The 16,355-nt window shown below is 42.5% G+C and overlaps 1 protein-coding gene across 2 annotated transcripts in view; it reads right to left on the bottom strand.

The window, feature by feature from the left end:
• The window catches only part of LOC146622714 (mannosyl-oligosaccharide 1,2-alpha-mannosidase IA), a 207,540-nt gene extending 197,892 nt beyond the window's left edge, over positions 1–9,648 (bottom strand). The window contains exon 1 of one of the 2 annotated variants that reach the window (XM_085366357.1): positions 8,044–9,648. In XM_085366357.1, the coding sequence (XP_085222483.1) occupies positions 8,044–8,589 (546 nt within the window). In that variant the 5' untranslated portion in view covers positions 8,590–9,648. The remainder of the gene's footprint in view (positions 1–8,043) is intronic. The other variant, XM_085366358.1, reaches the window with a different exon arrangement.
• Between the last annotated feature and the right edge of the window lie 6,707 nt (positions 9,649–16,355).

The raw sequence follows: 16,355 nt of genomic DNA, 5'->3' as shown, positions 1-16,355 counted from the left end.
CTATATGGGTCCCTAATGAGCACTGAGCACCATTGCTGTCATTTGATTAGGGGCTTAATTGTGATAATAATGAACAAATACACCCGGCTCTGGCTAAAACGGTCTTGTAAGCATTCAGCTAATTAATGGCAATTTGCCCACTGATGCCAATGAAGAAGAAAATCGCTAGGGAGACACATTTTCCCCATTCAACCCACAGAAAACTAGACAGCACTGTGCTGACCGTGAAGACGCTCTAGCAAACTTTCCACAGTAACTTATTGTTCCCGCCGTGGCAGAAAACATGAGCCTGGCCAACAAAAGTTGATGCTGTCTTCTGTGGATCCGGCTAAATTGTAGGTCACATGCTTGACAGCATTATTCAGCCATCTTGAAAGTAGGCTGAAACCATGTCACAACACAACAACAACAATGCAGACAGGCCAATCTGCAGCGACAGTAGCACGCCGACTCTCTGGTGATGCAGAGAAGGGGATGGTTGGCAGAGCTCTGGCAGTAAACATGCCCGAGGACACACATAGCCGAGATGCAAGGAGGAAGAACACAGTCAGTGACAGCGCTTTCTAAAACGAAAAAAATCACAAGTACACAGACGACAAAGACAGACGAGATAAGGACGACATATGAGGGTAAGCCAGGTCCTTAATGTCTGTACCCTGTGAACATAGCCATCCATGTTGTTTCTGACCAATTAGGCAGGCATAAAGGCAAGAGGCTGGAACTCAGCTGGGGGCTCAAAGAGTCTGCTGGTTACATCTAGGCCACTCTTCTCCACTCCTTCCTTCCCTGCCTGAGCAGCAAGGCCAAAGAGGGAACGTGGGGGTTAGAAGCGGTGGGGGCAATTTCATCCGGCACCTAGCAAAGGACATCACGCAGAGTCTGCAGCAAACAAGGCCAAGGCCTGGACCCTTCATCTTTGCAATTTTCTTCATCTGTAGCAAGCACACACACACACACACGCAGAGCCAGGCATCATACAATGGCCAAAACTCAAGGAGGCTGAAAGCATGTGTGCAACAAGAAGATTTTTGCCACGAGGGAGTGCTTTTGAAAGAAGACGGCAGTCCACATACATTCACAGAAATAGCAACAAACAGTCACAAAGGCTGCTTCTGTCATCCTTTGTTGTTATTATGGAGCTAATAATGTCTGCCAGAGCAGTCAAAGAGGGCAGATAATGGTTGGGAAAACATGATTATACGCTCTTATTTATTTAAGCCTAAAAGTGGTGTGAGACTATGATGTATGATCATGATATACAACATGATGTATAACCTCTGTAGCTAGAAACTGGGAAGTTTTGGCCTTATCAAAAACCTACTGCCCCAGGAGGGAACACTATGGAGCATCCAGTCAGGAAAAAAAAAAGTGTTTCTCTGCTGTAATCACAGGCCTTCAGAAGCCAGGATTAAGATATATACACACTATGACCTCATTATGTCAGCAACGCTGTGAACTCAGGATAAACGAGCTTCCATGGAACCTATTGCAACATCACAGCAATGGAACGGGTGATGGTTTAAAAAAGGTTTTTGGACCGTGTAACAAAATCTTAGTAAAGTGGAAATTTACTTATAAGAAAGACACACGACTGCTGACAAGAGCACAGCTCCGCTGTTTGAGTACAGAGTCTAAGTGCGGCATAAAGTGGTCCCGACCTTAGGTCTTGACAGTCTAGTTTTTCTGGTAACTGATGTAATACCTGTAGGCTATAGTAAACATTGCCAGCAGGACTTCGAACAGCAAACAGACAGGCAGATAAAATCTAAAAGCTTGTGCAAATATGGACAGGGACAAATGACAAGAAGGTTGGGGGGATAACAGCTGGATTTTCGCTCTGTAACAAGTGAAAACATCTGCAAACTGTTGACCAGGCCACATTATCAGGAAAGTCTAATAGCTGTGTGCGATTTCAACTGAAAAACATTTTAAAAATGGACAGAATTCAAGCTGTCACACAACCACGCACACAAAATGCTGTAAAAATACCAAACCTAAACTGCACTATTATAAAATTCTGGTTGAACATGTGGACTTTTTAGCCCCTCCCTTGTCAAATGATCCTCCACTTCCTGTTGTAATCTAAACCAACACACACTCAAAGACACGCAGCGCATGGAAAAGCAGACACGAAAATAAACAAATATACTTGTACAAAGCAGCCCATCTGCACATCTTAGCCATCTACAAAGCGTTTCGTTTGAATGCCCTGCACAAGAGATATGTACGTACACACAAGCGCACGCGCACACAAAGATACACACCTCTTGAAAAGCATGCCTAAACAGAGAAACTTTCCCTGAAGCTAGTGCCCTCACCACAAAGGAAATCCAGGAAGAAAACTGCCATGAATGCAAAAGGATGGAAGCTAACATCTCCCTCTTTTCACGTGCATCCTTCCTTTTCCTCTCTCCATTTCACCTGATCACTTACTTCCTGCAGTGATTGCCTGGGGAAAGACCTGGTGCCGTGTAGTTTAATCAGCTTTTATCACCTACAGAAAAAAGCAACTCTGGTGGCTCTGATGGGGGAAATTTTTCCCTGACGTTTCTCTATCTTACCGTTATTCCCAATGACTGTATGTATATATATATATATATATATATATATATATATATATATATATATATATATATATATATATATATATATATATATATATATATATATATATATATATATATATATATATATATATATTTTCTACAATCATTGGTTTTTCTGCAGAGCACACGTTTCCTAGACAAAGATAGGTTGACCTTTAAGGTCATCAGCTGTGGCAGCTGACATTTTCTCCCTTAGACATCAAGCATCATATTTAAAAAAGGTATGCTTGATTACTAGTACTCATCATTTTATTTGTGTACAATGCACGGGGATGACAAATTGTACATTAATGCAAAACAAAGGCAAAGAAAAGTATTCATGTTTGTAAATTATTAAAATACCAAAAACCCGCTTTGAACGTTTAGTGGAAAGTGGCCGTGCATTCACAACTACAACCGGCATCGTGCAAATATCTGCGTTTGCTTGGTCATTAAGTAATAGGTGCTGTTCTGTGATACTTTGAGTTTTCATCTAAATCAGACTCAGTATGCAGTTTAAATAATCAGCAGCTTAGATATTTAATGTTCCTCTATAAACACTCTGCAAATGTCATCTCACTACTATAACTGAGTGTATTGTTTTTCGCTGAAGCTTTCGCAATGCAAGGTTACGTCACATGATCTCAATTTAGTTTAACACCGCCAACACATTGGTGACTTTGCAACAATCTTCTATGAAACAACAGCAGGAGACTTTCAGTATATCCAGCAGTGACCTGAAAAGTGACGAACCTATAAGAATAATGAGTCACAACCATATTCACTGCTTGTAAGTGAGCAAAAAATGCCTTGATAGACAAGTGGGTAGAACACAAGCCCAGATGCAGTTTCAGGTTCACTAGATTGATTCACAACCAGAAATGTTGTGGCTTTCTCCAATAGGATGTCTAATATTTTTGGTCCAAAATGTTCCAATGGACCTGTCCAAGACTTCCTGACTTCATTGTTTAACCAGTGCTGGTTATTTAAAAGGGAAAAAAAGTGACCAGGTAACCAGCGCCACAAATCCCATCCCAACAGATTCTGCATATTCACATACAGATTCTATTTATGGAGATTAGGTAAATAATGGATTGCTTTGCTTGCCAGGCTTTGGTGTTGTCTCACTGCATTAACCGGTGACATTGCCCAGGTAGTGCTAAGTAGCCCAGAATAAAACCCACTAAAAAATTCTAATTCAGCACAAACTCAAGTTTCAGATCATAGATGAAAGGGTCGATTACTTCTTGTGTGGCGGAGGAGGCCGGAATCGGTGCTCAGCAACACTGACGGGTTTATAATATCTGCCTCAGCCGCCACTGACTTGCACAATATATCAATATCCAGCGGGCCGAGCGGCTCTCTCCCCACATAAACAGACCAAAGACAACGATGGGCTCACATTCCAAACTCCAGGCGCTGACATTTGCACAGCATCCGCAGAGGAGAAGAAAAGCACAAATGTTCCAGCTCTGTGGGAACACCAGCAGAGTGTAAGCCTTTTCTTAAGACGTTGTTCGTCTTCCGTTTCTTTCTTCTCTCTCAGCAGGCGGCCATTTTCCTGGCTCAGACTGGAGGTTGTTTGGCACACCTGATTCAGAGCAGAAGACAGCAGGGGAATGAGGGGCGGAGGGAGGTCACAGCGCTCGAAGCCAGCCAGGAGGCGCCAGCTTAACGGCAGCGTTTTATTCAGACAGTCACCCAGCTCACTGGTCATTACGGCTATAAGGGGATTTCAGGTCCAGCTACAAGCTCACCTATTTGTGAGGCTTTGTGTTGGTTTTGTGTGAGTGTGCTCATGTTTGTGTCATACAGCGGTTCAGATTTTGGTTTCCCCCCACAATTATACTCTTAAAGAAGAGTGAAACTTACACTTTACTTTAAAGTACCACTGTGTTGTCTGAAGGACAAATAAAACCGTTACTGTATCTAAAAATATGGCACACAGTGGCACTTTTTTTTTTACCAAAACGTATTCCAGGGGATTTCAGTTTTGCAGCTGATGTCGTTTCAGTTCACTTTTACATGACATCAATCGGTTTCTCTTTTTTGAAACGTAAAAAAAAAACCAAACAAAAAAAACTACTAGTATCTTGGGAATTTTTAATGTCTTCTGGTAAATTCTGCTGGAAATAAAGCAATTTTCCCTGCAGCTGTTTACTCATCTGGAAGCTGAAGTAGGCAGATGAGGTCTGTGATGCTGCTGTTTGTTTGTTCACCTCGCTGACAGACTAACTGAAGGTGGTTTAACTAAAACTAAACCGTCTTATCGCTGCTCTGTACTTTTTGCTGTCGTTTTACTCACTTTGTACTTTAAAAACTGTCTCACTTTATTTATTTTTGGTTCAAATACACAAAAAGGGGGCTTTCCACTTCTCTAGCATACTGCTCATTATTGTGAATTGCACGCAGGCAAGCACACACAGCCAGCTGACCAATAAATAGACTTGTCTCAAAACAGAACAGATGTACCTCATTTGATTGTTGTGATGCAGGTGGGCTCGGGCCTGGATGAATAAGCACAGTGACAACAAAACTGAAACTGTCAAACTTCTGATTTGTCCCCAAGCACTTGACAAACTAGTGCACACACACACACACACACACCAGCCCTGAAGAGTTTTATTGCTCCACTAGAGGAGGCTCTGCCACAAGAGGCTGCAGTGGCTCTGTCCTCTCACTGCAGTACTCAAAGCTGTCAACTCCATCTCCTCCATTCACATACATCTTATGTTAGAGGCCACATCACATTCTGCTTTACACAAGCAAAGAGCTTCATTTTCCTGTACCAGCATATCTCTGCTAAACATTCAGGTGACAGAGAAGAGAGCACATCACAGGCTTCAAAGAAACCACCTCTTAATGCAAACTTTGCTTCTTATTCTTTTTTTTCTTTTTCTTTTTTAAATGTATGTGATGTCATGGAGACAACCACACGATGCAGAGGCTTCAGTCTGGATGTGCCTCAGAGCTCCCATCACTCCCTGACATCTCCTTTGCTCTGCAGTTGTGTTTGTTTGGCTGTGCTCTGGATCTGGATTACTGCACTCCAAGTTCTAACCTTACTGAATGTAAAGGACATCAGCAACAAAATGTGCATGCAGAAAAGGAAACCCCTCCTGTTACTCCAGGCACGCATTTTTGTGGTGCGATCTCTGCTATCCGACTTCTTATGCCAGAGCCAATGAGGCAGGAGTATAGGCATGCAGGCGACTCAGTGAGCCATAACGTCACAGAATTACAAATAGGAGGCTGTATGAAAATAACCCTTATCTTTATCCTGCTCAAGACTTTTGGTGGAGAGCGAACTTGTCCCAGAGTTTGTTTCCGAAACACTTATAGCACTTTGGCAGTTCATCCTGAGGGCCTGATCCAGGGTTGGGCTGCCTTTAAACATTTGTAATGTGTGATCAGGCAGCCATTGTCCCTCGATTCACCCTCTCTTTGCCAGTGGACGCATACACACAGTGGAAGAAGGTGGGGAGTCTGCTTTCTAGTTGTTGGCATTTAAGAAAAACGATGCCCATTCACAGTTTGGGCATTGAGGCACTCAGTGGGCTGGACCAGAGCCTTTTTGTTAGCTTTGGGAGGGGGATACCCTCTCTCTGCATTCCATTACAGTGAAAAAAGGGAGTGCTTTTGCAGGGATGTAGACCACATTGTGAGTTTAGACGACTGGCAGCAAACAAAAAGCAAACATGTATTCTGAATGACAGATCCAGCTTCACAGAAACACACATTAGAAATACAAAAAAAAAAGAGAGAGAGAAAGCATCAAAACATGTCAGTTTTATTGTTACAGTTGCTTTTTGATTTTGCATCTGTGAACCTGGACAAAACACAGGTTCACAATGTGTCAGCCTGTGTTGGCAGGGTGTATGTGAGCCTCCAGGAAACAAAAACCCCAAAAACTAAACAAGAGCACACAAAACAAAAAAAAGAAGCCGTTTGCAGCACTGCCAGCAGGCTTGAGGTGATGGGAACTGCAGCAACAACAACAGCAAATAGCAAAAACATAAATTTGGCCAAGCACGCAGACCTGAAAGCATACAATGCAAGTGAGCACGGCTGACGTCTGCTCTTCAGCACTTTGATAAACGTCTCGGTTTATCGGAAACAAGATGAATATTCCACAACAATAAGTGGGTGTGGAGGGCGTGGTGGAAAATAACTTTTCCTCCAACGATTCCGACCCCGTGGCATGAATTTTGCAGAGCTCAGCTGAACGCACCAGGCAAGCAAAGTCACACTGACATTCACTTGAGAGAGCATCAAAAAGGAGGAGCTATGAGTCAGTGAGAGCTCAGTGCATGAGGGCAAATCACCCTCCGTTCTCTGACGCCTCAGTCATTATGGAGCACATCACCTCTGGGTATGAAAGGCATGTGAGCAGCGTGCGAGGGTGACACCAAGCTGGAAGCGAGAGTGACAACAGGACTTATGAGTGTCACATACCGAGGCTGAAACCTATCTGTAACACTCTGGCCAGCGATTACTCCCAACACATCCCACCTTCCCACTCCTACTACTCTTTCCCCTCATCACCAGCCTCTCTTGCCTTGAGTGGGTACAGATGTGTGAATCCTCAGACGCTCCCACTCTGGAGCCCTTATTGGACCCATAGGGCTCAACAAAGGCTGGCACACAGCTTGGAGAGCTCCTGGCCAAAGAGAAGCTGCACGCACTCCTATCATTTGCTTGATTGTGTGAGGCAGATACAGAGGTGCCACAGCTAATTTAAGGACTGTCACATGGGCAAATGAAATAATTGTTTAATAAGAAATATATATATATTTCAAAAAGATGCTATGTTCCCCTGCTATTCTAGTTTTGTGCACAAACGGGAGACCATTAAGTCCATCATTAGTCCAGAAACCGCTTTCTGTCTTTATTAATAGAACTCCAGCAGGAATTAAACTACGATAGTCAAAGGCGTTGGGTAAATTTAGACAAATAACATGACTGAAAAGGGCTTTATTTTGGCTGTTGGACAGCAGCTCAGTAAACAACAGCCACACTGCTTCTGCCTGTATTGTGCGCCAAATTCGGGCAAGTCAGATTAAACATTGTAAATATAATTACTTCTTTCAAGAGTGAACGCCTGTTTTTTCCACGTAAAAGCAGACTGCCATTTATCTGCTGTGTTAGTCTGTTGTGTTTTGACAGCATGAAAAAGCTCCCATTCAAAAGCAACATTAAAACCAGATAAAGCCACATAAACACAAAAGTATTGCTTGCAGCCTGTTCGGTCTATCTGATAGATTAGGCGTTATCTTGGATTATATCATGGCCTCCATTTCCCCCCTAAATGTATTGCTTTGTTTTTTCCCGTTAGGTTTACTTCTCATATCTCAACACAGCCTATGTTGTACTTGTGCCTATCACGTGCCAGTCATCCACCTCTTGCAGGAACATTGAACTTGATGTTCCGGCAGCAAAGTCACAGTGGCTTCCTTACCTCTTTGACTTTCTCCCGGCGCTCGTTGGTCTGCGGGTCGGCCGGTCTGCCGCTGTCTCTTCCCAGCGGGGGTTTGAACAAACACCTTCTGAACTTCTTGTAACTAAAAGTATCCGAGTTGGCACCGTGGTTAGAGGATGTCACTTTCTCTGACGCGGACTCTGTCTTAGACCTGGAGAGGTTCAGATCCTCCTGCGCTTTGCCCCCGGCGAGCCGGACCTCGGTCGCCTCGTAGGAGACTGGGGGTTTGCGGCTCTGACTTTTCAGCTTGATGCCAGCCTCTCCTTTAGCCGAGGTCATGCCCTGGTCTTTGGGTCTTTTTAAGTGCTCCCTGACATCGTTCTCTGAGCCGGAGCCAACGGTGACTGGCTGGATCTCTGTCTTGGACAGAAAAATGCGTTTTAGTCGGACAGAGTCGGGCAAAAAGAAGAGGGCCCCAAAACACAGTGTTACCAAACCCGAGAGAAAGAGCAGAAACATGAATTTCTGGGACAGGCGCAGACCCATGCCCGATGCCGAGACACCGGGCAACTTTCGGAAAACCATTGAAAGTTTTCTTGAGACGTTGCCTTACAGCCGAGACAGTGTTTTGACAGTTTCCACTCCACTGAGCAGCTTCCCTGCTGCCCCGAGGCTTGCGTAAAAACTCAAAATGCGGGACTCCAAACACACCCCCCGTGACACTTGCAGAGTGGCATAAAGAGCTTGCCAGAGCAGTCTTTATCTCGCTATCGATTTGATCTGCATAAAGCGAAGGTTAGGCCTGCCCACATTCACAATTCAGCCTACCAATCATTTGGCAACACGAATCTGAAGATGTTCATCTATATAACGCAACCCGCCGGCATCAACACACTGCAGGATGCAGGGTCTAAAAAAATTAAAAGCATAAACAGCACAGGGCTTCCGGGATGATGAACAAATGGCACAGGCGTTCACTGAAACACTAAGCTATATTCATGGAAACAGCGCACGCCATGGGAACATATAAATGCACTTTTAAAGGAGATGATTGTGTGTCAGACCCCTGAACAAAGTTGCGACTCGATGCATTTTTCCACGCCGTGCAGATCATCAATAACACGCTGCCCTACGGTGCACAGCCTCGAGCGAACGGCACAGCATCGTTCCCTCGTCCCCGCTCACACCGACCCACGTTGCCGCATCACAAGCTCCTTAAAACACGTTTCAGAATCACGAGCCGATGTCGTTAGCGTCTGTGCTGGTGCAGCTGGTGCACGGGAACGCGTGTGTATTCCTGCCGCTCGTCTGTCAGATGCGCTCCTCCGTGCTCCCGTTTTCCCCTCTTCTTCTTTCCCCCTCTCACTGGCGTCAACACGCCGGGCGAAACAAATCGCCGGATGACATGAAAGAAGGCGGGTTTTGTCCCGTGCGAAGTTATCCTAGACCCCCCACGATCCAAAATCCGGAGAATAAACAAATCCACCGTCCAGTCCTCCGGTTCCCAACAAAGACAGACACCCCCGCCGCGTCGTCTCTCCAATACCCGGCCAACGTCCGCCCGCCGAGCCTGAGCCTAGCTCTCGCTCTCCCTCGCTTGTGGTGCGCACTTGTGTCGCCGTGCCGTGGACGTCCACGCTTGCGTAAAAAAAGCGAGAGGAGAGAGCTGGAAATGTAACATATAGTGCAGGCAGGAGGAGGAAGAGGAGGAGGGGGAAACGGTCCGCTGCTCGACAATCCAGTGGGCTGGTCGGATTTCTTGATGGAAATTCACAACAGCTTATCAAAACACAGTTAAGCCGTTTGGACAAAGGGAGAGGGGTCTGTGTGGCCCTGTACGTTAGGAAAGCATCCACACACACATACACACACACGCCCACGAGGAAATCCTTGAAAAGCTGAAGAGGATGGATATATCTGCAGCAGATATCAACAGCAATTAAGAAGGACACACACACACCCACAAAACAAGAGAGAGTCAGTGATTACTCAGTGGGCTCTGTGCATGTTGGAAGATAAGATTATTTTTTTTTTTGTTCAAATTTGTTTTCATTGTCCATGAATGAAACCTGAAACCCTCCACCTGATGAGTTATTTTTACTCAACACGTTCCTCAGAATTGATCCTTTATCCACAGGAGGATTTGTTATTGAGTATTAATTAGGGTCCCAAGTTCATTTGTTTTGAAAGCACTTACCCCGGATTTGAAAAGATTTGTTTCAATTAATCACATATTTTTTTCTATCCAGAGTTTAAAAAAATAACAATAAAATCATGTTAGCTGGTTGCAAAAGATGATTTTAATGAATTTCTGGCATCCAGCTCTTTGATAGCAGGACATGACGCATCTTCTTGGAGGTTTTGAACCCTTCATTTGAGCCCAGTCCAAATGGATCCATTATCTACTGGATGGATAACAGTCAACTATCCATTCGGATTTATTATTTTCTTCAGGATAAGTTATCTGTTCCCTATAAATAACTTTTTTTTACATCTATAACTAGCTCATATTTTTTGTGAAATCTTGCAAAACACACGAGGTCTATAGATTGCAATACATTTTATCTATTCCTCACGCTGGTTTTGTTTAGTTTTTTTCATTCCCTCTAATGTATCTGTGCTGCTGCAAAACCTGACCCTGATTCAGCTTTCTCTAAAGCACTTCTGTACTCTTGTCAGCTCATCCTGTTACTTAGAGAATACAATTTATTACAAATAGCCTAATAATTTTGGTTAAATATGGAATTTTGTGTATTTGCACATAATAATTAATATCAATGATTTCCAGCTAAGTGAACCAATCTTTTTCATAGCTTTTTTTCTGGAGCTTTCAGTGTGTACATCAACAGATCCATGCAGGAGAAGGCATCAGCCCAGTGTGTTTAAAAGCTCAAATAAAAGGCAGTGAGGAGGGTTTAACTTTGATAGATTCTTAGTTGAAGCGAGTTCAAATTTAACGCTTTGACTCGGGTGTGCTTTTGAACAAAGTTTGAAAAGCGTGCTTAAATTATGTTCACATAAGCAAATTAAAAGCTGAACTGTAAGCGCAGAGTTTTCTCAGCTTTAAATAAGATAGATGGGCGAATGAGTCGACCATTACTGAAGAGCCTGCGCAGCACTATTGGGCTAATGCCCCTGGAAGCAGAAATGAGAAAACAAAGGCCTGATCGGTTTCAATATTGGTCTGAAAATCAATTAAGGATGCCACTCACGACCCACAAAAGGCCTCCAGGGAGGTTGTTTTCATTTTGCTGTCCAAAAGTCGCCTCTGGATATTCTTTAAATCAATGGATTTAATGGTGGCAGTAGGTGTCACTCATATTCTTGGCATTGCGTGTGATATCTGATGACCTCTGGTGAACTTTAACCACAGCTCTTCCTGTGGTTTTCCATCTGCTTCCTCCTCTGTTGTTAGATTAATAAGACTAGATATTTTCAATATTTCCTCCTAAAACGTTTCCCAGTTCATTATTAGAACCTCCCACAGACTCTTGTGTTGTCATTGTCAGATGCATATAGAGCGATGACCTCATTTCAAGGTCATCTGTAGTGCATTTGACCCCATGTTTTCTCTTTTAAGCCATCTTTCACCAGAGCCTAATTGAGTCCGAATGCTGATCCTCTGTAATCTAAAGAACAGAAAAAAGAGAACTGTTGAATTATCCTTTTTAGTTTTTGATCCAGGACCATTTCCTCAGAGAGTAGGTAAATCTATGAAGCGTTTTGTGGCCTTCATCACTGACAAAAGGACAGTTTGTCGTCAAAGGCGGGGGCTTTATGATGGCTCAGCGTTTGTGCATAATGAGGCTTGAATCTTTTTATCACTCTTTGTTAGGCAATGGAATATCTGGAAATCTAACAACAGCTGTGCTGTAAAGTTACGATGCCCAGTTTGTATTATCTATCATTTACTAGTTAAATTATATGTTTTAAGATTAAACGGTTAAAAGGTGGAGATGCCGTAGGTAAAATCCCAAGGGAAGTGACTGTCTAGTAAAGAATGATCTTTGCTTTTTAGCATGAGCAAACTATCACCACGTTCAGGTTGATTCCCAAAAAATAAACCGCCACCTTTTTAAAACAACTTAATAGACACATCAAGTCAGGGTTTCTCAGGAGGCCACGTTATACATGAGTCCAGTCATTGAGCTTGCATGAAGCCGCTCTGGCCAGTGACAGCCTAGTTTATCACTAGGATAGATGGGTGAGGCAATACAGTCCCGCTACTACCAACAGGCGAGGGTGAAACCTGAGCACAGGCATTTTTCAACAACAATAAATGGTTTATACAAGCAAATGGCTCCCACAAAGGCCATTTCTTGTATAGTTTGCATTCCCTCTCACCCCTGAAACCAACTGCTGTTGTCTGGATGGTGTTTTTTTTTTTTTATTTCCAGGTTGAAATGTGTTGTTTTTTTTCCCCTTTGGTGGCTTTTCACTGTTCCTCATGCAGCCCTTGGTGCCGCACAAACACTCCAACAGCATCCACATCAGCTCAGAGCTGAACACACTGATCCTTTATGTACAAACATAATTTAAAAGCCCGGTGAGGGAAATCTGGGGGTTGCACATGATGTTGTTTGGATGTGGTTAATAGGAATGCCTCCCTTTGCTCGGCTTTGTTATCAGGCTAAATCACGGTTTATCAGTTGGGAAGCCTTTCCCCAAACAGAATGCATTAGGGAGAAGACGCTGTGATTTTGTGCCCTCTTATCAGCTCTAAATCGGCTTGGATAACGATGACAGAGATAGAAAGATGTACAGTAAGGAAGTATCTCACGCTCAAAGAAAAGGCTAGTTTAGTCACAGAGAATTGGGATTTTTGGAAATAATCACACTGGTTTTGTCACAACGTATGCAGAAAATATGCAGAACCAGCTGGCTGTCTTTAAAGTGTTCCTGCATTCAACCATTCAGTTCTGTCCTAGCCCACCCCTGATGTTTTATTCATCAAACAAGATGCCAATGAAAAAGTCCATCTCTGTTTTCCGCTCATTCCAATACACGAAACAGCAGGCAGAGATGTGTTAGCGCGTGCCAGTGTGTCTGGATTAATAATGTCACCATGTCTGCCTGCTATTTTTTTCTCTGTGCGCTGCTGGAAAGCATTCACTGACACTGGGAATCGTGGCCTGGCAGGATCCTTGATGTTAAGCCACGAATATCAGAAATCAATTTTGGGGATGGAGTGCCGACCCCTGTGCGTGATGTTAGACTTATACAAGGCCTGACGAAGCAATGCGTAGATATGAACCCTGCTGTAAACTTTTCTAGGCAGAAAAGATGCAACTCTGGCACCTCAGTAGCAAAAACTCTGGATCATCTCATTACAGACAGAGTTTCTGGAACTGCAGCAGTAGAAGAAGTACTCTAATCATCATTCACTTAGGTACTAGCTGGACCAGTGTCAATCACAGTAATATAAGCAAATTATAACATAATGTTATCCATGAATTTTCAATTTTACTGAAAAGTAGTTACAAAAAATCTTTTTAATGAAAATGCCAAATTACATTTGTTTACTACTTAAAATTAGTTTGATGGTTGAATGTTACGCTGGGTTAATTCCAGACTTCTCAGAAAAGTCCAGTGTTTGAGTATAAAAACACGAATTCAGCTTATTGTTAATAAAACAACATCATTTTTGGTTTTAAATAAAAGATTTCTAAAATTTGCATGTTTTCTTGCTTGCATTTAAATTTGGTCAGCAATGTATAAGTAAGATTTGAATTTAGTTTGCTGAAGCGGGTCTAATTTTAATACATAAGAGAGCTTCTTTATCTGAATCTGCAAATAAATGCTGTGGATGAAAATTATTATATATTATATATATGATGGGAAATCCCAGATTAAGCATAGTTTCAATACAGAGCTAAATAAAAAACAAAACCCAAATATAAATATGTTCCATCAGCGCTGCATGCACTTTTGCTCACTGTGTGTACAACAGCTATCATGCCGCATCTCATGCACGTCATAAACTGAGCACAACTCAGTACAACAAATAGAATCAGTGGAACAATAAGCTCAGCATTATTGCCTTGCTGCAGTTATATTTGTCCGTTCCTTTTATAGAGAAAACAAACAGCAAACTGCTGTGTGCATGCGGCCCTCGAGTGACCCTTCTCCGCCACACTCATAATCAAAACATTTCTTGTTGTGTAACAAAATATTTTCAAAGCACAGCAGCCCAAAAACCAGAACATTCGCTTGTGAGGCTCACATCGGTGCGAGGGTTCAGGGTTTTTACTGCCTAAACACAACAATTAGCCATACATTAGATGTGGTATATGGGCCATGTAAATGAGAGGGAAAGCAATAGCAAACACACCATTAAGCTGATGGAATGGGGCCACACAAAGTCTGACTCCCTCCCCAACACGCCAATTAAACATGTCAGCGTGCTTTCAGCATACAAACCATTCCAGCAGGGAAAGTGAAAAAAGTCGAAGCTCGATCAGTGAAGGCGTCGCTTGTGAGGAACTTTAGTAATTTGACGTGCATATTGCGCCATCTGCTGGTAGGTTCGCATAAAGCATGCAGACTGCACGCTCACGTTTAACAGCGAAACTACCTCTCCCTGTCAGTCATAAAAACGCTCAGGTGTGTCCCCTTTGAATGCGCATTCTGATGCGACAGAGGGTCAGGTGAGTCCAATATTAAAAACAAACCAAATCATTCCATGTAAAGAGCATCCACTCCGAGCATTAAAGAGCAATCAGGGGAAAATAAACAGAAGAGCCCTCATGCAAACAAGACCAATTTGACTGGCTCCTCGATGACGGGAACCCAGTTGACAGGCGAATTAGACACAGTGATTTAACTAGAAATAAATAAACACTTGGACAAATCCATCTGAAAAGCTTTCAGGCTTATTTCACACTCCACATGTAAATGTTGCAGCAGCGGGGCGGGCTATTACATATCTGGTATTTGGCAGTTAAGTGTGTGTTTAATCCACTGCTAAAATGACCTGGGAAGTCAGAGCCACAAACAGCGGGTACTTCATTTTGCATTCAGCTTCACTTAAACTATTTTTATTTATTGTTTTTACTGGAAAGTTGCATTTGATGTGAAAGCTGGCAGGCAGAAGATGAGTTAAGATGAGGAAAATGAAATCATCGTGCTGTCATGCTCAAAAATGAAAAAAACACTCGGACGTAACAAAACCATATGTGTCCTATCTTTATATGTATTGGTTTATTGGTGCAACACCTTATTGAGACATATGTAAATATGCATGGAAATACAGTATGTAAGTCAAAATAAGGGACTGTACTGTTCTCTTGAGCTTGAAAGTAAATATTTGGCATAAAAACCTTCATCACAGCCTGAACTCTCTTGGACAGATTGCAATAAGATGTCAGTCTTTTAGTAGTCTTCGGTTCTCAAGGTTTCCTGAAGGACATTCAAAGCTCTTCTTTGGATGTTGGCTGCTTTTGTTGCATTCTCTGTAAATATGATGACACACTGTTTAAGTAATGTTAAGGTTCAGGCTCTGGGGAGGCCAATCCATGCCTGATTCCAATATTCCATTGTGTTTTTTTATCCCGGGATGCACTGGTAATGTGTTTGGGATCACTGCCATGCTGAAAAATGAAGCTGCTGACGATCAGACACTTTTCAGATGGTGTTAGATGAAGGATGAAAATCTGATGGTATTTTTCTCTGATCACAATTCCCCCAATTTTAACATTTCAGATCCCCAACACCAAATTCATTGCTCCAGTACTTGGATAGATTTTTCCCCTTAAGAACATGGCTTTCAGGTGCTTTTCATCTGCTGTAGATAAGTTATAGACATGCCACTTGTCCTTTTGACCTCCACTTGTCCAGTTTACTCAAATTTTTATCACCAAGCCAAGAAAATCCTAAACTTTCAGCTAATAGCTCTTTTGGAATCAGTGCAACAATGCAATTTTATGCCTGTCAAAATGTGTTAACTTTGTCCTTTTTCATAAATTCACCAAAGGAAATGGGAAAAAAATAAGTATTTTTGTGACAAAAGTGATTCTTTTTAAGTTGTGTGGTTTGTGTATCTGGATCAAGGTTCCTTTTATATGCTTGGATAATTTATAATTCAATGTTAAATGGTGTGATTCAAACAAACAAAAGGCATTCCTTTGAAAATGGTCAGGTACACGCCACTGACTGGACTTAAAATGAAAAAAATAAATAAATAAAAAAAACTTGAAAAGCAAAGAAATGAAGGCTGGCTCAAGACTTCTGCTGTATTTATTATGTTTTTATTTTTTACTGGTTATGGTGAAATGGTTTTGCTGGAGTAGTTTAGATCAAAAAGGGGTTAGATGAAGTCTGATGCCCTGGCTTTAAATTGTTCACCATTTGGA

Source organism: Diplotaxodon limnothrissa, linkage group LG11 (genome assembly GCF_057381915.1).
Source record: "Diplotaxodon limnothrissa isolate DT_005_m linkage group LG11, D_limnothrissa_male_GT1.1, whole genome shotgun sequence".
NCBI lineage: Eukaryota > Metazoa > Chordata > Actinopteri > Cichliformes > Cichlidae > Diplotaxodon > Diplotaxodon limnothrissa.
This window is presented reverse-complemented; position numbering and strand designations above follow the sequence as displayed.